General features: G+C 51.5%; 3 protein-coding genes across 4 annotated transcripts in view; all 3 read right to left on the reverse strand.

Annotated features, from left to right (window-relative positions):
- Positions 1-4,098: 4,098 nt before the first annotated feature.
- Positions 4,099-13,688, reverse strand: SCARF1 (scavenger receptor class F member 1). 2 transcript variants are annotated; one of them, XM_063112419.1, is made up of 11 exons: positions 13,585-13,688; positions 13,214-13,275; positions 12,860-12,961; positions 11,532-12,057; positions 10,159-10,377; positions 9,621-9,749; positions 8,725-8,828; positions 8,185-8,305; positions 6,372-6,493; positions 6,147-6,293; positions 4,099-5,487 (listed from the first exon to the last, which is right to left on the reverse strand). In XM_063112419.1, exons 1-11 carry the CDS (start codon positions 13,683-13,685, stop codon positions 4,628-4,630), a joined length of 2,493 nt encoding a protein of 830 aa, XP_062968489.1. In that variant the 5' UTR covers positions 13,686-13,688; the 3' UTR covers positions 4,099-4,627. The 2 variants fall into 2 exon arrangements, with proteins under 2 accessions (XP_062968489.1, XP_062968490.1); XM_063112420.1 differs by having other exon boundaries at positions 5,309-5,487; positions 6,147-6,256; positions 13,585-13,685.
- Positions 13,689-14,158: 470 nt separating this feature from the next.
- Positions 14,159-17,606, reverse strand: RILP (Rab interacting lysosomal protein). The gene is made up of 8 exons (XM_063112268.1): positions 16,991-17,606; positions 16,824-16,917; positions 16,624-16,730; positions 16,345-16,536; positions 15,946-16,091; positions 15,480-15,602; positions 14,897-14,980; positions 14,159-14,604 (listed from the first exon to the last, which is right to left on the reverse strand). The coding sequence occupies exons 1-8, from the start codon at positions 17,216-17,218 to the stop codon at positions 14,460-14,462; spliced, it is 1,119 nt and encodes a 372-aa protein (XP_062968338.1). The 5' UTR covers positions 17,219-17,606; the 3' UTR covers positions 14,159-14,459.
- Positions 17,607-17,950: 344 nt separating this feature from the next.
- PRPF8 (pre-mRNA processing factor 8) overlaps positions 17,951-25,826 on the reverse strand; it is a 32,019-nt gene continuing 24,143 nt past the window's right edge. The window contains exons 35-43 of the mRNA XM_063109281.1: positions 22,882-22,995; positions 22,127-22,300; positions 21,666-21,859; positions 20,600-20,839; positions 20,361-20,502; positions 19,051-19,191; positions 18,761-18,900; positions 18,455-18,657; positions 17,951-18,271 (exon numbers count right to left, since the gene is read on the reverse strand). Of these exons, the coding sequence (XP_062965351.1) occupies positions 18,117-18,271; positions 18,455-18,657; positions 18,761-18,900; positions 19,051-19,191; positions 20,361-20,502; positions 20,600-20,839; positions 21,666-21,859; positions 22,127-22,300; positions 22,882-22,995 (1,503 nt within the window). The 3' untranslated portion in view covers positions 17,951-18,116. The remainder of the gene's footprint in view (positions 18,272-18,454; positions 18,658-18,760; positions 18,901-19,050; positions 19,192-20,360; positions 20,503-20,599; positions 20,840-21,665; positions 21,860-22,126; positions 22,301-22,881; positions 22,996-25,826) is intronic.

A 25,826-nucleotide genomic window follows, 5' to 3' on the forward strand; every position in this document is an offset into this window, starting at 1 on the left:
GCCCGATGCTCTGATTGCGCACGGGTCGTTCCACTCTCGAAGCTCCGCTGCCTCTTCCCCACGCAGCGCCGCCGTTCCTGCTGCCTCGGGCTTTGTGTTCTGGTTCCCGGCTCTCCTGCCCCCGGTAACTCCCATCCAGGCGCTGCCTGCCAGTCTTGGATCCCCGGCCCCCTGTCCAGGAGCGGTGTGCCTCTTCCCTGCTCTCCTGGTGCTCCGACCCCTTCCCCTCTCCTAGGTGCCATCTGCCCGGTCCCTGGAAGGTGTCCCTTAGGGATCTGCGGGCGAGAGTTGGGGGTTTGACTGTCCCGTCCTAGGATGGTGTCTCTTATAGTCCCCCATCCAGACTCTGATCCACCCACCTCCGTTCCCGCTCTCCTCGGTCCCCTTGGGGACTCCCCACCCAGACGGGTCAACTTGGTGCTCCCTGCCAGGATTGGCCACCCCACTACCTTTGCACCACACCCACCTCTTCTACCCTGTTCTCGGACGCCTCTTGCAGGTAAGGCCCCTCTCTGCAGGTGTCGAGGCAACGCTAAGCTACGAGCACAAGTCCGGCCTCTGGGAGAGCGAGAGGGGTCGAGAGGGCTCGGGCTCCCAGTCTGATCCGAGCTGAACCTGCCCCGAGGAACTGCCAGGGCGGGAGGGTGGAGCCCCGGCTCTGAAGGCTCAGCTGCCCCACTGCGTCTCCCGGATCCGAGGCACGAGCCCTACCTGGAAAGACCCTCGGTCTCCCCCAGATTCGTCTTGGCACACTGCGGGGGCTGGCTTAGCACCTCAGGGCTGTGGAAGCCCCCGCAGCCTCCTGCTCCACGTCCCCCGGTCCACGTGCGCCCCCTACCGCCCTTAAGCCGCGGCTGGCCACCCTGCAAGGGCAACCTCTCCCACACAGTACCTGGTGCTTGGGGGGTCCCGGCTATTCGGTTACCCACCCTGCAGAATCTCATGCACTCACAAGGTTTTGACTGCCACCTGACACATCTCCAGTCCTTTCCCCCTCCCCCTTGAGCCACCTGCCTGAAGGGCTTCTCCAAGCCTCGGACATGTCTCTTAAAATAGTTCCTTCTGGGCCGGCCTGTGGCGCACTTGGGAGAGTGTGGTGCTGACAACACCAAGTCAAGGGTTCAGATCCCCTTACCGGTCATCTTTTATAAAATAATAATAATAATAATTCTTTCTTCCCCCAAATTGTGCTCCCTATTCTCTCTCAGATAATAGCATCACTACTGAGGTTAGATACTGCGAACCTTCCTCTCAACAAATATTGGTTAGGCACCTGCCATGATCCTCCCTCTCCACTCCACCGCCCACACACCAGTACAGACATACCTTCTAAATATTTATGTCATCTGTCCATCTGTGTCCTGCAACTGCTGTTCATCCATCCCTGATCCCATCACAGTGAACTATAGGAAAGGTAAATCTGACCTTGGTCATCTGACCTCTGCTAAAGTCTTTCAGAAACTCTTAGCCATTTGTCCTGCAGCATAACGTTCAAGTTCCCCAGCGTGACCCACCACAGGTTCCTCCGCACCAGCTTCTTCCTCCCTCTAGTGGCTGTTTGGCCTGCCTGGTCCTAGATGCTCCAGTCACGTGGAATGATTTATGGCCTGCACCTGCTGTTCTCTCACCTCTGGCCCTCAACATAGTCCCTTCTGGGACAGAACCTCTGGGAAGCACTCCCGTTAATACCCTTCACTACCTTTGTCCATTGATTGCATCCTTTTATAATTATCTATTCATCTGTTTGTCTCTCCCTTTTCTCATTGACTATAAACTCTTTGGAAGCAGGAACAGGATCTTATTCGACTTTGTATAACCAGTCCTTACTACAGAAGTAAGCACAAAGCAGATGCACAAGGTGAGTTTGTGGAATGAAAACATGAACAAATGAAAAGGGGTGGGAGGTCCCAGGTTCTAGGACAAAAGATTCAAAGTTGAGAGAATGATGGTAATGCCAATAATAATTACCCTTTATTGAGAGCTACACATTTACTAGGTGCTTTACCTCCTTTGTACCATTTAATCCCCACAATAACCCTGGGCAATGGTCATTATCTCCTTTTTTCAGATTAAAAAACTGACGCTTTAGGTAACTTTTCCAAAGTCACAAAGTAAGATGTCAGAGCTAGGATTGAACCCATTTCTACTTGAATGAAATTCTATTTTAATTTTTTTCCCAGTCTCTTTGTCATGAGTGTGAAAGCCCCAACACCAGCTTGGTTGGCAAATCATAAAGAAAGAAAATTACTAAAATACTAGAAGAAAATGTAGAAGATTGTTTCACTGATTTTAGGGTAGAGAAGACCTTTCTACTAAGCACAAGATGAAACCCAGAAGTCATAAAGAGAAAGACTGTCTAAATTAAAAATTTAAACTTCTAAAGAGAAAAAGAAAAGAAAAAAGCTATAAGAAGCATTAAAAGACCAGTCACAAACTGGGCAAAGAATTAACATCCTTGATATATAAAAGGCACTTATAAGTCAATCAGAAAAAGATGAACAGCTCAGTTGAAAATAGGGGAAGAGTATAACCAGATAATCTACAGGAAAATATACAAATAGCTATTAAAGATATAAAAAGAAAAAAAAGATATAAAAAGAAGCTCAACCTTAGAATAATCATAGAAATAGAAAAAAAAATCATAGAAATTCAAATTGTAACGAGATATAAGTTTTAAGGGTTAAAAAACACAAAAAAATTATTTTTACAAGGATTTTAACTTCTTAAGAAGCTTTAACATGTATTACTTTATTTTTATTGTGCTAAAATGAGATGCCATTTTTAAACTATCAGATTGGGTGTGAAGAAATGGATACTCCCATGTTTTGTGAGAATATAAACCCATATAACTTTTTTGGAGGACAATTTGGAGAAAATACAGAAATGTCTAATGTTCTCACCCTATAACTCAACAACTCTACTTCTAGGAATCTAGAAATTACTTCCACATGATGGAAGCCCATATAGTCATTTTTTATAAAAAGAGGTAGCTTTATATTTACTGACATCAAAAGATATCTAGGATATACTGTTAAGTAGAAAAGAAAGTTGTGGAACAGTGTGCTTATTATGTTCTTTTGTTTCTGTTTAAAATATCTGTTTATGGTCAAGGGTTTGGATTTCCCATACAAAAAAATAAAAAAGGAGAGAATAAAATATTTGTTTATATGTACACAGAAAAACATCTGAAAGGCAGCACCTCAACTGTTAATGAGACCTCTGAGCACTGGGATAGAAGGGTAAACCCCCCTTTCTTTTCTGACTAGGTATTACATTATGCAAGCAAAGAATTCAAACAAGACCAGAAGGCATTCAGTAAAAAGTCTTGCCTCTCCCTCCTCCCCAAGACTACCTCTGGGGAGATGAAAAATCTCAGTTTTACTTTATACATGGTCTGTAATGTTAGTGCTTTATATCTTTTAAAAAAACGTTGCTTTTTATAATTTTTTTTTTTTTTTTACTAAAGTCAATCTAGTGAGAAAAGTAAAAAAAAGAATGTATTTACTGTAGAAAATTTTCAAATTATACAAAAATTTAAGAGGAAAATAAAGGGCCGGTCTGTGGTTCACTTGGGAGAGTGTGGTGCTGATAACACCAAGGCCATCGGTTTGGATCCCACATAGGGATGGCCCGTTAGATCACTTGGGAGAGTGTGGTGCTGACAACACCAACGCTCAAGGGTGTTAAGAGCACCCTTGACCACGCTCAAGGGTGTTAAGATCACCTTGACCACCAAGTCAAGGGTTAAGATCCCCTTACTGGTCATCTTTTTAAAAAAGAAGAAAATAAATATCACCCACAATCTCATCTCCCAGGAAAAACTATTTGATGCCTTTCCTTCGAATCTTTTTTTTATGCGCATACATTTTTTAAAACTTGTAAAACAATCACAAAATACATACAAAAACGGAGAATTCTAAACATGTATCCTGTGGCAAAAAGAACTAAAGTTTAGGGATGGCCTGTTAGCTCTCTTGGTTAGAGCGCAGTGTTGGTAACACCAAGGTCAAGGGTTCAGGTCCTCATATTGGCCATGTGCCAAAAAAAAAAAAAAAGAACTAAAGTTTAGAAAATGAAAATAATGGAACTGTATTGTATCTGTATTGTATACCCTAATCTGTAACTTACTTTTTACACACTTAACAGCATAGCATGAACATTCTCCCGTATCTCCCATATTAAATATTCTTGCACAACATGAATTTTAGCGGTTGTGTGGTAACCTATCACAAGAAATATTTGCTTAACCAATTTTTTATCATCAAACATTTACGTTGTTTCCCATTTCAGACAAATGTTTTGCAAATAAAGGAAAGAATAGCCCTTTGGGGCAAACACAATCCAGGAGAACAGAGAAAAACCTGCAGCCATCTCTTCCCCCTTACTGACCCCATCCTGTGAGGTCTATGCCCAGGCTTTCCAGACCAATTCTTGGAGCACTGCCAGGTCCCAGAGCCAACTGGCCTCTAACCCTTGCGTTTTCCCTATGGAAGGGCAGAGGCTCTGCTATGTCTGTCCTGGATCTAGGATCATTTTCCACCACAAAGCACAATCTGGTCCATGGGCAGTTCTGGCACCCCCTGCCCAATCCCATCCATAATTTTCCCACTTGCGAAGTTCAAGGTCCTCAGGGCTCTGATGGCACAGAGATAGGTATAACATTCTCATACTGGGGCTCCTCCTGCTCTTCCTCTTCAGCCTGCTTCTGGGGATTTTCTTCTGTGGGGTCACCTTTGGAGACCAGTTCCTGGGCCGTCCCTGAGCTCTCAAAGCCATCCCCCAGGCCCATGGCCCCTTCATCTGGCCTGACTCCTGTAGATGCCATGGCCCCAGTGAGCTCGGCATTCGTGGCTGATCCAGGGCTCTGGCTGGCAGAGCCAGAGGCCAGCCCAGGGCTGCCCTTGTTCCGACTCAGGGCCCGGCGTGGAGGCTTAGGGATGGCACTCTTGAACTTGGGCTCTGCCTGGCCTTTCTGGAAGCTACCAAAACGGCGGAGGACAGACCGGACAGGGCCCTCAGATCCCCGGGGCGTCCCTGCCAGCATGTAGATCGTGGTTACAGCGCCTGAGCTGTCCTGGACATTACCTTCAATGTCTTCCACACGCTCAGCCACCGTCCGACCACCGAGCAGGAGCCGATGGCGGCCAGTGGTTGAGTCCCTGGGGCTGGTGGCAGCAGGAGGGGCCTCGTCCGTTTCTGCTTGCTCTTGACCTATGGACTCCTCAGCCTCTTGGCCCTCAGGACCTGGCTGGGCCCCTCGAGAGAGCCTCTTGGGCTTTCGGAGAGGGCTGGAGAGCTCCCCAGAGCTTTGGCGACTCTGCGGAGCAAACTTGGTGCCTTCAGCAAAGGAGACTGATGGCCGCTTAGCCCGGGCTAGGCTGGATGTGCGTGGGATGGCGAATGGCGTGGAGGCTTCCTCAGGGGGAGGGAAGGAGCCTCCAGCCAGGCTGGCCTCTGACGACTCTGCTTGGGCCACAGGAACCATCCCTGGCAGAGGAGACAGAAGAGTGTGGCTGGAGCTGGGCTGAACACCCCAGTTCATCCTACCTACAGCTCAGCATCTTCTGAGGAACCTCAAAACTTGGGCATGGAAGAGGGTCAGGATGCAGAGCGAGGCAGGGAAGGAGCAATTCAGGTGGACACCACTGCTTCTACACTCTTCTCACCACCCCTCCCTTCTTTGACCTACTGCCGCACTCTAACCAAGCTTAAACTCTTCCAATGCCACACAGCCATGTCCCTCTCAGCTCTGGGATTTTGTGTACGCTGTTCCCTCTTCTGAAACATTCCCACTTCTCTCTGACTCTCACTTGGCTAAGTCCTACTGACTCTGCTGGAGTCAACTCCAGTATCACTAACACAGACATCTTCCATGATCCCAAGCACCCCTGACATGGGTAGATTATGGGCCCTTCCTGTACATCCCCTTCAAAACATATACCACTCTGTCTGATGACTTGCCTGGCGACTGCCTCCCAGACTAAGCTTGGTGAGAATAGGAATCTGTCTTATTCTTTACTGAGTCCCAGAGCCAGGAATAGTGGCTGGCACAGAATGGGCACTTGATTGACATTTGTGGAAGGAGTAAAGAAGAGGTTGTGGTGGGCCTGGCTGTTCAGGGACTGAGTGAGCTGTTGGGGCGCTACCTTCTCGGGGTGGCACACAGTACGCAGGACTATCCTCTTCCTCTCCAGACTCGGGATCAGAAGAGAAGGAGTCGTCAGAGGCCCAGCCCGCCGAGGGTGGCTCAATGAAGCTGTGGTTGAAGGGGATCTCCGGGTCGTGGTGCGAGACTGTAGGGCCTCCAGGTCATGCAGAGCCTGATAGGAAGCCTTGTCCCATCCCAGCCCCCAACCCCAGTGCCTACTTACCTGTCACCCAGGGTAGCTTGTGGCTGCTGAGGGAACCACAGGGCAGTGCAGAGCCCAAGCTGGTCAGTGCCCCCCAGACCTGCAGCTTCATCCTGGACATGGCAGCTCCATTTCTTACTGGCCTGAAGGGGTAGGATAGGGAGAGTGGTCAGTGCACAAGACCTAAGGTGACCCGTGTCACCTTGGCAGGGTGTGGCATGGTGACTACATCTACTTCAATGTCTATCAAGGGGCCGGCCGGTGGCTCACTTGGGAATATGGTGCTGATAACACCAAGGCCACAGGTTCGGATCCCTATATAGGGATGGCCGGTTAGCTCACTTGGGAGAGCATGGTGCTGACACCACCAATTCAAAGGTTAAGATCCCCTTACCAGTCATCTTTAAAAAAAAAAAAAAAAAAAATGTCGACTACAGAATAAAATCCAAACTATTGAGTCCAAGATTCAGGCCTGCCACAGAAGGCAGTGTGGCTCTACAGTCAGATAGGCTTGGGTAACAATTCTGGCTCAGATTTCTCCTCCCTGGGCCTCAGTTTCCTCATCTGTAAAGTGGGGACAACAATCCTATCAAAGCTTTTTGCAAGATCCAGCATAGTGCTGGCACCTGGTGGGGGCTCCCCAAAATGCAGCTCTTTGTTATTATCATCCTAGCTGAGCCCAGCACACCTATCTCAAAAGGCACCCTGTCCAGGAAAACTGCCCTGGTCCCCACTCTCTTCCACGCCCAAGCTGGAAGTGACTGTTTCACTTGTCACCATTCCTCTGACAGCCTTTGTACATGTACTTGTGCTCCTGTGAGGGGCTTCTCTGCAACCCCAGGCTCCGTGTGCCCTGCAGCAGGGGCAACTGGATCTGCTCGTCCATGACTGCCCCACAGCACAGAGGAAGACATGCTCAAGGATTAGAGCGTGAACTACTAAGAGGAGCACTGGACAGAGTCCAGAAAACCGGGCAGGGGCTTTGTGCGTGCCAGTGACAAACTGAGCCACATTGGGCCTCAGTGTCCACTTCAAACCCAGGGTGATAATACTCCTGCTTACACATTCCATGTTCCATACCTCCATGCTGTTGTGAGTCTCAAAGGTGCCAAGGGGTGTGAAGAGGTTTTGTAAAGGAGCAAAGCTCTGTGTGAACAATGTTTGTCTGCAGCCAGGGTTCCCACTAGCCCACTCCTTCCTCCCCTCTCCATCTCTCAGAAAGCCACATTCTCAGGCTGGCCCGTGGCTCACTCAGTAGAGTGCAGTGCTGATAACACCAAGGCCACGGGTTCGGATCCTATATAGGGATGGCCGGTTTGCTCACTGGCTGAGCGTGGTGCTGACACCAAGCCAAGGTTTGAGATCCCCTTACCGGTCATCTTTTAAAAAAAAAAAAAAAAAAAGAAACCCACATTCTCTGCTAAACTGCTGCACAGATGTTTGTCACTCTCCTTTCTGGGGTGTTTGAGGCCTGGTCTCTTCCCCTCCCTGCCCAGAGCAGATCTGCTTCTTCTGTGTGCACTGCCCTCCTCCTCTGGTCCCTGTTAGTAAGCTCTGAGCCTCCTGCTGCAGGTTTGAGTTTCCACAGCCTGGAGCCCAGGGCCCCCTAGTCATGCTCATGCAACTTGGCAACTTCCCCATCAGAGCTTCAGAGGAAGGCAGGTGGCTGACCTGGTACCTCCAGGCCTGGCCACTGCTAACTACCTCCATTACCTCTAACCTATGTGTGTGACAAGGCCAGCCCTTCCCCAGCTCTGAAAGGAAACCAGATGCCACCTTGCTCCCACTCCATGGCCTGAACTGTGGGTTGGTAAAGGGACAGACCAGTGTTCACCTGTCCTTGGGATCCACCCGGGCAGCCCAGCAGCAGCAGGCACAGCAGGCGATGCCCAGGAGCAGCAGCAGCAGAGGCACGAGGATGCCTGCGATGAGGGCAGCATCCTGCCCATGAGGGCCTGGGAGGGGCAGGAGAAGGGCAGATATTCGGGGCCTTCCTAGTTCCCATGCATCATGTCCCATCTTCAGCTTTGAGTTGCCTCCTCCCCAGAGTTTGTACCTGTGGTCCCCTCCTCTAGGCAGCCTCTCTGCTGGTCTGCCCCCTCCTGGTGGTAAAGGACCCATTTCACAAGCTCTTGTCCCTGACTCTTATGCCATACCAGTGTCCGGCCCTGCTGGCTCATTTCCTGGCTCTAGCCTGGTTTCTCAGCGGGCAGGATCTCTGTTACCTCTTCGGGAGCCCCCAAAGCACCCACACAGGTTTCAGGCATAGAGGATGTCTCTGAAGGGGCCCAGCCTCCCCAGCAAGTGACAGGCCCCTGGAGTCCATGTAAAAGGCCAAACTTTCCCTGGTTACCATTCTCTCTCTCCACCTTACCCAGCTGGCAGGCCCCAGACAGAGGGTGGCAGGGTCCCTCTGGGCATTCGCAGGGAACTGAGCAGTTGTTTCCATGGAAGCCAGATGGGCAGGAAGTGTTGCAGCTATGGGGTAACAAGGAGAGGCAGGCTAAAGGCTGGGTGAAAGGGGATGGAGGTGGGCAGGGGAGAGGAGAAGGTAGATTTCTGGGCACTGTCCTCACCCCCTGCTGTCAGCCTTCCCTGGATGATGCCCGAGTAGACCCCTCCAAACTCTGAGCCACATTCTAAGTACCCCTGGCAGTGTTTGGGAGAATCCCTCAGCCCCTAAGCCCATCTTCTGAGGAGACCACCTATTAGCTACCCAGCTGTTCCCTTCCCAGTGTGCAAACCCTTGGGGCAAGGTCTATCTCTGACCATCCTCATCCTCCTGCCCACCCAGCACAGATGTGAAATAAGCAAGATGCCAATGGCATCCAAGGAGATGCCCTCAGCATCTGGAGGTCTGAGCCAGGCCCAGCCCTGCCCCTAACTGTCTGGGCCTCAGTTCTCTCCTCTGTAAAATGAGATCTCTTCCATTTGACATGACATGTTGTCCTGTGTGTTTAGGAAGAAAACCTAAATGGAGACAATGATTGTCTTGCCACATGAAGACCTTAGAGAAAGGATAATGGGGTTTGGAGCCCTGCCTCTAAATAAACTCCCCGTCTAGTTAGGGAGTTGGTCCTTTTAGATCAAGCATCATCTGACTTTGCTTTGGAAGATGCAGACCCCATAGCAAGAGCAATGACTCCTCAGTTATGGGGATGCTGTATCTGGGAGGCACAGAGGCTCAGGAAGGGAAGTTTAGGAAACAGGTTGCACAGAGGCCTGACCTAGGCCTTGGTACTCTCCTGCTCCCAGCACCCTAGTCCTCACCTGGGCCCCCAGTAGCCGGCGTTGCAGATACATTCACCTGTCACAGCATCGCAGGCCCCCTGAACACAGGTGGGGCAGGTAGAGCCACAGCCCTCCCCAAAGGTGCCAGTTGGGCAGGGGTCTTCACACCTGGGGTGAGACAAGACTCAAGGAATGGGAGAGCAGGGCAGGCCTGGCCCCCGCAGTGGGGGCCCTATCCATCTTCCCCATGCTCCTGGACTCATTGACTCAACTGGCTACTCCTCAGTTGTGAAGCTCAGGTGCAAACACGGCCTTGCACTGGGGGCCAACCCAGATGACAGACCACAGATCCCTAGTGGGGGAAGAGGACAGGAGCCTAGTGGTGGGGGAGCTGGAAGAGAATCCTGCCCAGGGCCCCCAGCACCCATCTCTCTCTCTCAGTCTTCACCAGGAGGCAGGCCCTAGAGGGCTGTGTGAATGTGTGTGTTGGGGTGGGGGACAACTCTCCCAGAGGGAGCAGCTGGGGTGAGGATTCTGAGGGAAGGTGTATCCCATCCTAGCAAGGTGGTCCCCTCACCTGGGCCCCAGCCAGCCAGGGTCACAGCGCTGACAGTGCCCAGTGTCTGGCTGACAGGCTTCCCCAAGCCGGCAGCGGGGGCACTGCTGCCTGCAGCTCTCGCCAAAGGTGCCAGGTGGGCAGGGCTTACGGCACTGGGTTCCATTCCAGCCTGGCTCGCAGGACTCACAGCTGCCTGTGTCTGGAGAGCATGGCTCATTCTGCTTGCAGTGGCCACAGCTGCGAAGAGAAGGGGTCATGGGAGCACTGGGGGTGGATGGATGGAGCGCCCACCCCTCCAACCTGTGCAGTGCCCACCCAGGACTTCAGGAGCACTGGAGAATATTCAGGTCCCAGCTGGGTCAGTCAGGAAAGTCTGAGCCTGCTTCCCCAGGTTGCACAAGAGGCTGGACAGATGATCTCTGAGGGCTGTCACAGGATGCCATCCCTCTCCACCTAACTCCTTGCTCTGTGACCCATCCTTTCCTGAGTCCCAGGGCCACAAGGAACTACCAGTCCAGCCAGGGCAGCCAAGTTACCACCCCACCTTCTGCCCAGCTTTCCCCTCCTACCCTTTTCCTTCTCCCTTCCACACCACGCTATCCTGACATCTGGCATGAATGGGACTTGGTAGTTTATCTTCTACCTCATAACACAAAAAAAATGCTTAAAAATAAAATACAAACTGTTTCCACCACTATAATTGACCTTATCTTATCTTACTTTCCCATTGATGCTCAACAGTAACTTGAAGTTTCTCCCTCCAGATACTTAATTATCTGGGATCATATTCTTGGTTCGATTCATTAGTGGGGGGCAGGACGAGAGTTTATAAAATCAATTTAGCTGATCCTGACCAGCATTTTAAAAAAGAAAAGAAAACATTGCAGTGTATGTATTATGTATTAAAGATAAATATACAAAAACCAAAAAGATAGATAAAAAACAAAAATACCAAAAAACAAACAAACAAACAAAAAAACCAAGAAGTAAAAAAAAAAAAAAAAATGATAAATACTTGTTGTCTGGTTAAACTTTCAGTTACACAAAATAAATATGTGTTATACGTGTTAGGTGGGAGGTGAGATTTCTTACTGTGAGTGGAGCCGGTCAAAGTGGGAAAGCCACTGAGTCTTAAAAGGACCTGCTATCTTTCTGTTACATGATTCATTCTTTATCTGTTTTTTATTTGTTTTTTGGCTTTTTAGCATCGGGCTGGTAAGGTCATGGCCGTTTATCTAAGTATGGCTTGCTAGTACTAGTATTTTTGTGCTTAACAGTAATTGAGTGAAAGGGGCACGCGGGGCTGCACCTAGGGGCATCGAGGAGTTTTCCCTCCATCTCCGCCTTGTGCACTTTTTTGGAGAGCTCCGTGGCCCCCGACCCCGGCTCACCTGTCGCGACACTGCGCCCCGTAGCTGCCGGCGGGGCAGGGCCGCTCGCAGCGCGCGCCGCGGAAGCCGGGCGGGCAGGCGCACTGGCCGGAGGCGGCGCTGCAGCGGCCGCGCACGCACTCGCACCGCTGCCCGCACTCGGGGCCCCACCAGCCCGGCCGGCAGGCGCAGCGGCCCGACTCCTGCGCGCACGGCGAGCCGTGGCAGGCGCAGCGGAAACTGCAGCGGCGGCCCCACCAGCCCGGCTCGCACAGGCAGGCGCCCGTGGCCGGCTCGCAGCGCGCAGCCGCCGGGTTGCACTGGCACGGCCGGTGGCACGTGGGCGACCACCAGCCCGGCTCGCAGCGGCACACGCCCGTCGTGGGGTCGCAACGCCCGTGGGGGCCGCAGGCGCACGCGAACTCGCAGCGGCCGCCCCAGCGATTGGCTTGGCACTGGCACTCGCCCGTGGCTGGCTCGCACTGGCCATGCGGGTGGCAGGGACAGCTCTCACGGCAGTCGGGGCCCCAGTACTGGCCCGGGCAGCCTGCGGGGGGTGGGGGTGGGGGGACGGAAGAGGTCAGCGCGCTCAGGGCCTGCAGGGTCCTCGCCCCGCGCCCCCTTCCACAAGGAGGAGCCCACCCTCCGAGAGCCGGAAACAGACCCATGGAACTTCCTGCCCCAGACTCTGAACTGAGAAAACCCTTAGCAGTGGCCGGCCTCCCCCGCTTCACATTTCAGAACATGTAGAGATCCTGAGTGGGCAGGGGGCTTGCCCAGAGTCACACAGAGGTGGGTGGGGCTTCATTCGTGCCCTCTCCTCCCTCCCTGCTGAGATCCCCCGGGAATAGAGGTGAACTGGGCGTTCACTGGGATCTTAGGCCTGGATGCTGCCCACCAGGGTCGCAGGAGAAGCCACATTTCTCCCAGTGTTCCAACCCAGTGGTTCCTGGTGCCCTCTGGCGATCCTGCCCACCAATCCCTTTCCCATCCCTCTGCCAGCCAGAGAAGGCAGACAGCCCCATCAGGGGCCTCCTTCCACCCTCCACCCATGTATAAGGAGTATATGGAGGCACTGGGAATGCATCCATTTTGCAATTAATGATCACAGGCACCTTTTCTGAGAAGTTGTAAAGGAAAAGAGCCCAAATGGGTAGGACTTTGTGGATCTGGGTAAAAACCAGACGACTCAGGGAATCTCCCTGGAGTGTGTCACTTCCTGTTTCTGGGCCTCAATTTCCTCAGTGAAACTGGAGGGATTCTGGCCCTACTCTTCTACTTTTCTACCTGCTTTGCTCCCTCTCCCAAACCCAGTTCTGCCCAGCAATGTTGTCCTCCAGTAAACTTACGGGAGCTGCACTGGGCCCCGAAGAATCCAGGTTTGCATCGACAAAGGCCTGGTTTCACGCAGACCTCATCTTCCCGGCAGGCGTCCGGCCCCTCACAAATGGCTGGAAAACACCCCACCCAAGTTGGAAGGACTGAGGCACGCACAACCTGCGGACATCCCTTCCTCTCTCACTGGCTCCTAGGCCCTGTCCTGTCAAGAGCTATCCTCTTAGGGCTGGGAGTGTGTGTTGCAGGATGGACCCTCACTCTAGGGCTCAGGAGGGGAAACAGGCCCAGGGTGGGTAGGAAGGAAGGGTTGTCACTGGGCTATGTCCTCTCTTCTCCTCGGCTGGGGATCCGTCATCGCTACTCACGGATGGTGCATTCCCGATCTTTCTGCCTCCAGCCTGGGCAGCACTGGAGCTCAGCAGAGGGGCTGTAGGGTAGAGCGGGGTCAGCTGGGGGCAGCCTGGCCTGCAGGGTGCATCACTGTCCCTGGCTGAGGTGTGGGAGGCTGCCTCAGCCCCACTGGGGAGGCCTAGCCAAGCGTCACAGCCTCAGTGTCCCCAATCCCTCCTCTCTTTCCCGGGCCTTTCCACCATCCGCTCTGACTACCCACACCCGCCAGTCTGCCCCCCAAACCCCCCTCTCCTCAGTCCCATGACCTCTTCCCCATATCCTCCTTCCCTGAAATTCCTCAACGTCAGTTCAGCCATCCCCCCCATCAGATTCCCACAAGACCTACCTGCCGGCCATGCAGACGTGCTTCCCACTGGGGTCCAGCTCGGACCCCTGGGTCCCCTGAGTCCACAGCAGCAGCAGTGGGAGCAGCAGCCCCAGCCCCATGGCGGCCAGTGCAGTGGGAGGGCTTGGATTAATCTGGCCCCCACAGCTCCCCACCCCCTCCCTGCTTCCTCTCAAGGCTTTTCCTGAGGAAACCAAGCCAGAGGGGCGGAGGGGCGGAGGGGCGGGCTGCCATGAGGCACCTCCCTGAGAGGGCGGGGGGGGGGGGGTGCTGGGAAGACTGGAAAGGGAAAGGAGGGCCCATGGTGAGGGCGGAGTTGGGGTTGAAGGGACTGGACTTAGTGTGGAGGGGCCCAGAAGAATAAAGCTGCAGGTCCCTGGTATTGGGGACAGGCAAGGGGAGGTGAGGGTGGGTGCCATGGCTTTCCATTAGGCCACACTCCCCAAGCAAGGCCGGAGCTGGGAGAAGCCTCCCCACCCAGTGGCTGAGAAAGAAGACCCTGCCTCTGCTCCCGGCAGAGCGGGGAGGTGGAGGCAGACCACCACAGACAGACGTGGAGCACTTTCTGGGTATATCGGCAGTTGCTTTATTACATTTGTACATCTGTACAAACCCTGGGAAGTCGGTAGTCAGTTCTCTATCGAGATTCAGGGAGGAAGCACTTTCATATCTGGCCTCGGAGGCTTGGTTGCAGGGACGTAGGGAAGGGAGGTAACCCGAGCTCCCCGTCATGCCCTGGAGCAGGCCGGGATTGAGGAGGAGCCCTGTCCTCATTTGAGGTCACATATCCATCCACAGCAAGACCCCAAAGTCAGGTGTCTAGGGCAGCTGAGTCTCCCAGACAAAGATGTTCATCGAGAGCAGAGCAAGGCTGGTCAGGAGTCGGGGGTCACAGGGCTGCCCACGGGCTCCATGTGAGGTGGCCGTGGGGCCTTCTCTTCTCCCCCTAGCTTGCTGGGAGCAGTACTGCTGGTATCAGCTTTGGGGGCCTCTGCTTCACCCCGATACCACAGGCCAAAGCTAGGGAGAGAGCCCAGAGGTACTTTGAACCGGGAAGCCAGAGAGGTTAAGGGTATGGGCTGGGGGCAGGGTGTAGTGAGAAAAGGGGATACAGAAGACTGAGGGGGTGGCAGGAAGTAACAAGGAGGTGAAGGGCCAGGGCCAGAGGAACAGAAGGGGAGGGCCTGCTTAGAGCTCAGGACAGCAGGGGAATGGCAGGGGGGAGGGAAAGGGGGCACAGAGAGGACCCAAGGGGGCCCTCCTTCACCCCTCCCCACCCCCTGCTCTTGCCCTTCCCCTTTCCCCAACATACAAACTCTGTATTCTGGACTCAGGGGGTGCGGGGTGGTCTTCTTTGTCACTGGAGAGCAGGAGCCATGAGCCATCCTCATCATCACTGAGACAGAAGACAGAGGAGACATGACCTTCTGCGCATCTCCACGGAGCAGCAGAGGACAGAGTAACTGCAAAGTCCCCAGGAACCAAGAGAGAGAGACGCTGAGGAGATGCAGGACATCTTGAGGCTTTTATTTTATAGCCTGACAGACAGCAGGCCCCTGACAAAACTGCAGCTACAGTCTCTTCTAAGAACAAACAGACCCAACCAAGGCAGGAAACCAAAAAATGAGCGTGGAGAAGGAACGTTAGCAGTTATCTTCAGCAGGACGTATGCCAGACAAAGTGGGAGCAGTGCAATCCAGAGAAGGGTGACAAGGCTGGAGTGACAGGCTCAGTCTGAGACAACAGACTCAGTGACCACACTGCGTCAGCAGGCTCGGGGGGTGACCGCACAAGGCCAGCAGACTCAGGGGGTTGCTAGGCTGCATCATCAGGCTCAGCAGAACCCAGGAGGGAAGGCTGGCTCAGTGGCAATGGAGGCATGGGAATGGACTTACCTGCTCTCTGCTTCCTCTGGTGTCCCTAACATCTTGGCCTTGATCTTCTTCCGCTGCTTCCTGACAGCCACTTTCATGGCTTCCAGCAGAAGCCCGGGGACCCGGTGGTCTGTGAGCAGCTCCCTACAGAAGAGGGGCAGAGAGAAAATGGAAGGAATGCCAACAGGTCTCAACCCAAGTACCTGTGCATGTTGTTTCCCCCAGAAACACCTGAACCAGACTTTAGTTTAGGGGGCACCCCTCCTAGGAATACTTCCCTGCTGCTGCTGTGATCTTTTACACCACCCTCTCCCCTGTTCGGATGAAGTTCCAGGAGGGCAGGGGCTAATTCATGCCCTCCCAGTGCCTATCACAGGCCCTGGCACATGTCACTGTGGATATATCAATGAACCAAAAAAGAGGAAAGGCGACCTGAGGCTCAGGAACAGATGGAAGTGGAGCCCCCTCAGCTTCCCAGCGCCCTGACCTCTGGAAGTAGGCCAGTTCCTCTTTGAGCAGGAACACGTTGGCTTTGAGCTCATTCCGCTCCTGAAGGATCTGCTCAAGCTCCTCGCGACTGAAGCCGCACTGCCCTGCCTGCGAGGGGCGCCCTGGCTGCTGCAGGGTATCTGCCTGCGGAAGGACAGGCACGGTCAGAGGGTCGCCTCGGCTAGCGCTCCCCTGCCCCAGGGCCATCACAGGGATGCTAGAGGAAGTGACTGGCAGGGAGACTTGGGAGACAAGGGTGCTACAATAGATGACGGAGCAGTGCTACGTCTGAGTTGGGGCTGAGATTGGCTGGGTGCGCAAACCTCTGTGCCACCTCCTGACTTCCCGGCAGACCTGCTAGGCAGCACGGCAAACCCTGCCCTACTCCAGCACTCACCGGGTCCTCAGGAGTCCCCGAGGATCTGGCGCCGGCGGTCGCCGGCTCTTTGGCCGGCTCGGGGGCGCCCTCGCGAGGCAGCTCGCGCTCCCTCTCGCGGTCCTGCGCCACGCGCAGCTGGGTCTGCACCGCGGCCAGCTTGTGCCGCAACTCTGCGTTCACCAGCAGGAGGCGCTGCAGCTGCTCCTGCAACTGGGGGAGGAGCAAGAGGTGTGGGCTGGGGGCGGGGCGTCGAGGGCCCGCTGGAGCCCCGCCCTGCGCCCGCCGCCCCGCCCTCACCGCCTCGGTCTCCTGGCTGCGCTGCAGCAGGTCGCGGTTATGCGCCCGGAGTTCGTCCCGCTGTCGGTCTGTCACCTCCTTGAGCTGCCGCAGCAGCGCGCGCTCCTCTGAGGAAGGGGCGTTCTTAGCGGCGGACCGCGGGAAGGGAGGCCCTGGGTCGGCCCCAGCCCTCCTGCGTCCTGGCCGGGGCCTGCACTCACCCTGTGGTCCAAAGCGCAGCTCCCTGCGGAGGTGCTCGTTCTCTTCCCGCAGCCGCCGCAACTCCAGTTCAGCCTGCTGCACCGCCACCCGCAGCTGGGGAGGCCCGGGCCTCAGGGTTAGGCCCCGCCAGCCCCGAGGGTGATCAGGGGAGGGGACAGTGACTCACCGAATCCGGGGCGGGCCCCACGGCGGCCTTTTCCAGGAGCTCCAGCGCTCGTACCACGAGAGGCACTAGCCCGGCCGCCGCCTCCGGCCCGAAACGGCGCGCCAGCTCTTGCAACTCAGTGCCCAGGGCTCCCGCTAGATGGTACACGAGTTCCGCGGCCGTCCCCGACCCCGCGGCCACTCGAGGCCCCCAACCATGTGCGCCAGGTGCCACCCCCCTGGGCTCCATGTCCGCCACAAGGCCTAGGGCTACAATACCCCCACCCTCAAGTGGGGCAGAAAAAAGCTAAACAGTTCCGGCGCAGGAAGCAGTTTAGGGAAATAAGGGGCGGGGAAGAGGCGACGAGGGAGGAGCATAAGGGAAAAGGAGTGGGGAAAGGAGACAGTGCCCCAGGTCCCCTGGGCCCTGTCCCTTTCAACCCCAAGGTCACAGGAAACAGGACAGTCAGCTTCCAACCAGATAAGCCAAGAGCTGAGGCTCAGAGCGCTAAGTGGTCACTTTAGTCAAGCCCTCCCCACTGCAGCCAGTCACCAGCCTCAGCTTGACAGTCCTCTGCCAGAGACAACCGTGCGCCCTGTCCACTGTGTGCTTGTTTCCCGGACCAGGAGTGACACCGAAAGCTTTAAAAAAAAAAAAAAAAAAAAGCTAGGCTGGGCATCACAGCTGCAGAGCACAAGCCACAGAGCTCCTAGATCCACAAAATGGCAGCAACTACTCCAAGAGATACTGAAAAATGGTGATGGTTTCCAAGTATTTTGGAGGGAAACCAGCAAATAAAGGCAGTACGAGTATGAATGCCCAACCCCACCTTAGTTTCCTGAGTCTAGAGGATATACAGCTGCAAAAACAGGGAGGGGGCCTCCTACCTCCCTCAAGGCTAAGCCCAGCACCTTGCTCCAGCCCAGCCTCCTGCCATACCTATGCCCAGAATTTGAGCTCAGGAAAAAAACAACCCCAAACTCCTCTTTATACAAAATTTATTATATTTTGTTCAGGATTACAAGTCATCAGGAGGTCAACAACACAACAAGCACAAATAGAGGGAAAAAGGGCCAAGCTGCTGAATGTCACCAGCTTGTCTGCAGGGGCTAAGGGGAGTCTGAAGCAGGAGGAGGTGAGGAACCAACTAGGCATAGAGGTCCTCACGGTCTGCAGAGTAGACCTCACCCTCCTGCAGGAGGGCAAAGTTGAGGAAGTGGGAGGGTCTGTGCACCTCGTGGTAGAACTCTTTGGGGTTTGCCAGCTGTAGCTCATACTTCATGTTGGGATCATGCCGGACACCTTATGGAAGAAGGAAACATCAATGTTTACAAGAGTCCACCTGCTTCAGGCAGCATGGGCCCCTGGGTCATCTCCAAGCTAGAGGCAGACCACAAAGGCCAAGGGCAATGGCTTAACCTTACCCCCAGAGTGTGCTGCCCCCACTTCCCTGTGCTCCCCCAACTTACACACATAGCCACTTACCCATAAAGTTGTAGTTCCATGAAGACTGGGCAGGGACCATAAAGAAACCAAGGAAGCGGTCGGACAGCAGCATCTGGACTCGCTCATAGTGGGAGGGTAGGTAGCCCTTGGGGTTGTTGCCCTTATCGGTGTTCTGCCGGCCCCATTCATAGCCACTGGGGGTCAGCTTATAGGCCGTCAGTGTGCAGGAGCCTGGTGTGAAGCTGGGAAGGGATGGTGACAGAGTGAGAGCTCAGGCCACCATTCTGGGCCATGGCCTGCAATGCCTGCCACACCATACTTCCTCCCAAAAGGGCCCAAGCCCACCTGCAGGTGATGATGATGGTCTTCTCGCCATCCCAAGATGGGTTGTCAGCCATGATCTTGGCATGAGTGGTGACATCCTGGGGTGATAGCTGAGGGGACTCATTGGGCTGAGTGTGGATCCAACCTAAGGGCTCCATCTCCTATAGGCAAAAAGCAGTAAAGAGCTGTTCAAAATCCCATCTGCAGACAGGAATCCTACACAAGAGGAAACTGACTGCCTTCTCTCCACCTCTCTGAGAGCAGAAAGCCCCAGTTCTCTCACACTCCCAAGCTCCGTCACCACCACTTACCTTGAGGTACTCATGCTGGGGCAGCTGGCCAGGCAGGTGCACAGTCTGGTGAGTGCCCCACTGTGGTACCATCACAATGCAGCGGATCTCCTTCACCTGGGGGTTATCCGGCGGGCTCACCCCATACAGGTATCCTGCAATCTGGAGACAAGGGGGTCAGAAACCAAAACTATTCTTAGTACCAGCCCAAACTCTGGGCTGTCAGCCATGGGTTTCTTTCTCTTCCCCAAGAACAAGGACAGAGTTTCTCAAAATGTCATCAAGAGTGTCATAACACCAAGGTCAAGGGTTCAGATCCTCATACTAGCCAGCCAGCAACAAAACAAAATGTTGTCAGAACCCCCTACATCAGAATCACCTGGGTGCTTGTTCAAAATGTTAAACATGGACCTTATCCCACACTTACCACACCAAACTCTCCTGAGTGGGGTCTAGGAATCTACACTGCTCACAAGCTCCCCAGTTTGATTATTAAGTATACTATCCATAAACAAAGGAGCATACAAGTATACAGCTCAATACATTTTCACAAGCTGAACACATCTAAAAAACCAGCACTAGGTGGTATTTTAAATTTTACACTGCCATCAACAAAATGAGGACCTCTTTCCTATAAACTCATCCACACAGGGTATCAATCTTTTCAAATTTGCCAACTTGATGACCACAAAACAGTGTGTAATAAAATAGGAGTATCCCTGATTTCTAGTAAAGTTGGGCATCTTTTGATGCTATGTTTTCTTTTCATGTTCTTTTTCTGAACTACCTTTTCATATTCTTTATTTTTCTAGTTATCTTTTTAAAATCAACATCTGAAAATTCCCTATTCTAGATGCTAATCCATTATCTCTTAGATTAATACAAATATTTTCTTCCTGTTTTAGTTTCTTTTGTAGTACACTTTGTCACACGTAAGTTACTATTTTTTTTTTTTTTTAAAGATGACCAGTAAGGAAGGGGATCTTAACCCTTGACTTGGTGTTGTCAGCACCATGCTCTACCAAGTGAGCCAACCGGCCATTCCTATATAGGGATCCACACCCATGGCCTTGATGTTATCAGCACCACACTCTCCTGAGTGAGCCACGGGCCGGCCCCCAATACTACATTCTCTTAATTGTCATAGCTTTATAGTATGTTTTGATATCACGTGGGGGCCAAAACCTTACTTGATGTTTTGGCTATCCTTGTATATTTATTTGTCCATGAATCTTGAAACCAGCATCCCAAGTTCCATGAAATCTTGGGTGAGTTTTAGGCACACAATACATTGGGTGCACACTGTGGCCTAGTTGAGCACACTTACTCACTTGGGCCCGAAGGTCAGATATGCAGATAAACTTCTTAAGCACATTCTTGGGAAGGATATAGGTGTAACCAGTTTCCTTGATGTCATCTGATGAAACATAGATGTGATTGGTCCTTAGGTGCAGGTTGGCAGCAGAGATGGCCCTAAAATCAGGTAAGGATTGTCAGCATCTCTCAGCCCAAGCACCTTAGGTAGCACCAGTAGGCCCTCCCATTCTTACCCTCTTGCCCTTTACAGTACCTGACCCTCCATTCAGTCTTTGATGAGAAAGTCTGAGTCTCGTAGTTGCTAGTGGTAGAGGTGATAATTTCATCACCATGCTTGTTGACAGTGCGAGTCTGTGTTGCAGTCAGCTGTGACTGTTCCTTGGTCTGCTTCTCAATCTCAGCTATCTGCTGCCGTTGCTGTGATGGTGCTGAGATCTCCATACCCAGAATGATGTCTCGAATTTCTGATTGTGTCAGTGATGCCACATTCACACTGTGTGGACAGTGTGGGTTAAACAACAAGGATCCCTTCCTCTTGGTCATTTCTGCCTCCATGGCAAGGGTACAACTTGGTAGGACAGGCAGCCCATCCCATCACCCCAGACAATCCTCAAGTGACACTTCTAAAGGAAGTACGAAGTGGAGATGCACTAATACTTCTAAGATTCATCACATCTCAAGCAGGATGGCACTCTGCATGTACACCTTTTAGCTATTGAGCAGCCACAGGTCCCACTTTTCCTAGACAAAAAGTGCCCTGGCACAGGACAATTTTCAAAAATGAAAACCCTAGAACATTGGTTCGCAATCAGAGGTGGTATTGTCAGTCACCCTAAGGGGATATGAAAATCTTGGTATATTTTTGTTTGCCACAATGACAAAGAAAGAGAGGAGGGGAAAAAAGGGGTGTGTGTGCTATTAGCAGTGGTATTTGGGGTCTAGGATGTTAAAACTTCCTGTAATGTATGGACAGAAAAAGAAATGCCCAGGGGCTGGCCAGTTAGCTCAGTTGGTTAGAGCATGCTGCTATAACACCAAGGTGTGGGGTTTAATCCATGTACTGGCAAGCCACCAAAAAAAAAGAAAGAAAAGAAAAAAGAAAAAAAGCCCAGCTCAAAATGGCAACAGTGCCTCCACTGAGAAACTGTCAAGGTGAAGCACTGAAATATGGACACTTCCTATATAACACTGCCTACCTCTCTTCTGTAGAAATCTCTAAGACAATTAATTTCTTAAGAAACTTGTGAGTCTACATGTTTTAAAACCCCAGCAACCATATACTGAGCCACCCCATCTGCCTCCCCACCACCACTGCTCACTTGTTTTTCTTGCCGTAGTCAGCCAAGATAAGATCCTTGAGCTGCACTTCCACCTTGATCCACTCCTCGTCAGTTAGAGTGGGCCAGATGTGGTGTGGTTCTGTAATAGTAGTCTTGTCTGGCTTCAGGATCACCTTTGCCCGGTCATTGTTCACATGCAGGGCACGTAGAATCAGAATGAGACGGGAGAAAGCCTGGGAAGAATTTTGGAAGGGGGTGGAAGTCAGCTGCTTGAGGTTGTCTTTCTTTTCTCTATCCTATCATGAAACCCAAGAATTAACTTCTAATTCTAAGGTCCCAACCCCCTATGAGTCAAAGAGTTCCCGCCCCATCCACAGGTCAAAAATGTGAAAATGGCTCCATTAAGTGGCCTGTGGGAAAACCTAAAACACAGGATCTTCTTCTCCTGACCCCAAACCTACTCTTCCTAGAGTGACCCTCTTCCTGAAGTGGCTTCATACCGTGTAAGATGAGATAGTCTTGAGCCAGTCATCATAGAGGTTGAAGAGAACCATCTGTGGTTCAGTGGCTTTAAGGATGAGATCCCCAAACTTTTCCACCTTGAGACAAGCCTGGAAGGGGAGCTGGAGCTCCGATCCTTTGATCACAATATTGGGGAAGTCCAGCAAGTGCACCTGAAACAAGACCAAGTCCAAGCTTAGAAACAGAGCCTTGAATAAATAAACAATGGAATACTGAGCAATAAAAAATTACACATGCAACAAGATGAGTGAATCTCAAAATAATTATGCTGAAAAAATAAATAAATAAATAAATAATTATGCTGAGTGAAAGAAGTCAGATCAAAAAGCATATGCATTATATGATTCCATTTGTATAAGATTCTAGAAAATGCAAACTCATCTGAAGTAACAGAAAGCAGATCAGCAGTTATCTAGGGATGCAAAGGGCTTGGGGAAGGGTGAGAGAAAGGGATTCCAAAGGGTTGGCACAAGGAAATTTTTGGGGGGTGATGAGTATGTTCATTATCTAAATCATGATGATGGTTTCATGGTTTCAGGGGTATCTACATATGTGAAAAATTATCAGATGTTACACTTTATATATGTGCAGTTTACTGCATATATTATACAACAGCAAAGTTATAAAAAAATTAAGAGAAATTTAATTCTATTAAACTGATTTTTATGTTTTTAAAAAAACAACAAAAAACCAGAGCCTCAAGGTCTCCTTTCATCTACCTCATCCCTCTCACCTCCAATGGATCCAGCATCCCCTTCCTGGTGACAATGATCTGCTTGGGCTGCTCCTCCACAGGAAGAGATCGAATCAGGGCAGCCACCTCCTCAGCTGTTTTCCACTTAGCTAACTAGAAAGCAAGAGAGACGAAAATGGATATTACGTGTCCACCCTTCCAGATCAACTAGAACAGAAGATCCTAGACTTGAAACAATCAAACAATGTTTCTACTGAACACTGGTGTTGAAGGTTAGGCACTTAGAAGGTAGAAAAAGTGTCAAATGGCATTGTCCAAAGGGGTTTTTCGATTTATACAAGACAATACCACAAGCTGGTATATGACTATATGCTAAAGTATGTATTACAGGAGTTCAGGAACCAAAAAAATTTTAAAAATTAAAGAAATGTCTTATTAGGGTCATAAAAAGCTGCACAAAGAAATGGGTCTTAAGGGATATGTAAGACTGTGATTAACAAGGAAAGAGGGGAGTTCATTCTACAAAAAGAGAAAAATATGACCAAAGCCACGAAGGTGGTGTAGTGGATTGAATTATGTCCCCCCAAAACTCACTGAGGCTTGAATTGTGTCCCTCAAGTTTTATGTATTAGAAACTTAGCCCCCACTGTGACTGTTAAGAGGGTGGGAAATCCTATTATGGTAAAGGGAAGGTGGAGCCCTGAAGAGGTGATTGGATTATAGGACCATGCAGTAGTGACTGGATTAAAAATGGTGGTCAGGGACGTGGTTCTGAGGGCTTTAAAAGAGGAAAGTCTCTCTCTCTCTGCTTTCACCATCTTGCAACATGAGACCCCTGGGTCACTGTCACCACCACCAGATGGATTTTTGACTTCCCAGCGTCAGAAACTGTAAGCAATAAATTTTGTTTTCTTTATAAATAACCCAGTTCCATGTATTTTGTTATAAGCAACACAAAACAGACTAATACAGAAAACTGGTACCAAGAAGCAGGGGTGTTGCTATACAGATACCCGAAATTGTGGAAGTGGCTTTAGAACTGGGTAACAGGCAAAGGTTGGAGAATTTTGAAGGACTCAGAAGAAGACAAAAAGATGAGAGAAAGTTTGGAACATTTTAGAATTAAATGGTTAAATGGTTGTGACCAGAATGCTGATGGAAATGTGGACAGTAAAGGCCATGCTGATAATGAGGTCTCAGATAGAAATGAGGAACTTATCAGAAACTGGACAAAAGATCACCCTTGCTACACCATAGCATGGAACTTGGCTGCATTATGTCATGCCCTAGGACTTTGTGGAAGGTGGGACTTAAAGAGTTGTGAACCAGAATGTCTGGCAGAAGAGGTTTCCAAACAGCAAAGTATTAAGGAAGCTGCATGGCTACCTGCAACAATCTATGCTGAGTTATGGCAGAAAAGGAATGATGTAAAGCCAAAACTTAAAAGGGAAGCAGAGTGTAAAGATTTGGAAAATTTGCAACCTGGCCATGTGGTAGAGAAGCTGAGAGCAGGAGAAAAATGTTAAGTGTGAAGTGGACAAAATGGTTTCTAAAGACATTATCCTGGTGATGAGGCAGCCAGATGCGAATAGCCAAGACAATGGGAGAAAGGCCCTGAAGGCATTTCAGAAGTCTGGAAGGGTGCCCCTCCCATCACAAGCCCTGAGGCCTAGAAGGACTGAGTTGTCCCAGGACAGACTTGGGGTGTAGCTGCCCTCAGGAACCTGCTCCCTGCATCCCAGCTTCTCTGGCTGGAGCAGCCCTGCCTCAAGTGGCCCCAAGTGTGGTTTGTGCAGCAGCTCTAGAGAGCACAGGAAGAAACCTCAGTGGCGTCCATATCATGTTAAGTCTGCAGGCTAGCAGAACATGAGAGCAGTGGGGCCGAGCCCGTGGCGCACTCGGGAGAGTGCGGTGCTGGGAGCACAGTGACGCTCCCGCCACGGGTTCGGATACTATATAGGAATGGCCGGTAAACTCACTGGCTGAGTACCGGTCACGAAAAAGACAAAAGAAAAAAAAAAAAAAAAGAACATGAGAGCAGTGAAGGAGTGGCAGCCTCCACCCAGATTTCAGAAAATGTATGGAACAGCCTGGGGGCCCAGGCAGAGACTTGTTGCAGGGGCGGAGCCACAACAGAGGCCCCCACAAGGGAAATGTCTAACAGAGCCAAGGCAGCAGGGCTGCCACATGGACCCCAGAAGTTTAAGGCCACTGGCAACATGCAATGCGGTCCTGGAAAAGCTGCAGGCACCAGCACAGACCAGTGGGCTGTGCCTGTCAGCTGTGGGAGTGAGGCTGCCTGAGGCTTTGGGGGCCCAGATGCCCCATTGTGCTCAGGATGCAGAACTTGGAGTCAAAGATTATTTTGGAGTTTTAAGGCTTAATGTCTGCCCTGCTGGGTTTCAGACTTGTTTGGGGCCTGTTTCTCCTTTCTTTTAGCCTATTCCTTTTGGAATGGGAATGTGTACCCTATGTCTGTTCTACCACTGTATCTAGGAAGTAGATAAATTTGGTTTTGATTTTTACAGGTTCACAGCTGGAAGGACTTTTGCTTTTGGTCTCAGATGTGACTTTGGACTTTCAAGTTGGTGCTGTAACAAGCTAAGACTTTTGGGACTGATGGGATGGAATGACTGTATTTTGTATGTCAGAGTGACATGAGTTTTAGGAAGCCAGGGGTGGAATGATAGAGTTTGGACATATTGTCCTCCCAGAACTTGTGGAAATCTGATCCCCAGTGTGACAGTTTGAGTCATGGCAGCGGATCCCTCATGAATGGATTAGTGCTCTCCCTAGGTGGGGGGGAAAATGAGTGAGTTCTTGCTTTATTAGTTCCCACGAGAGTTGGTTGTTTAAAAGACCCTGGCACCTCCTCTTGCTCTCTTGCTTCCTCTCGCCATGTGATCTGCTTGTACCCAATGGCTGCCCGCCACTTTCCGCCATGAGTAGAAGCAGCCTGAGGCCTGCACCAGATGCAGCTGTCC

The sequence above is a fragment of the Cynocephalus volans genome, chromosome 10 (assembly GCF_027409185.1).
Source record: "Cynocephalus volans isolate mCynVol1 chromosome 10, mCynVol1.pri, whole genome shotgun sequence".
NCBI lineage: Eukaryota > Metazoa > Chordata > Mammalia > Dermoptera > Cynocephalidae > Cynocephalus > Cynocephalus volans.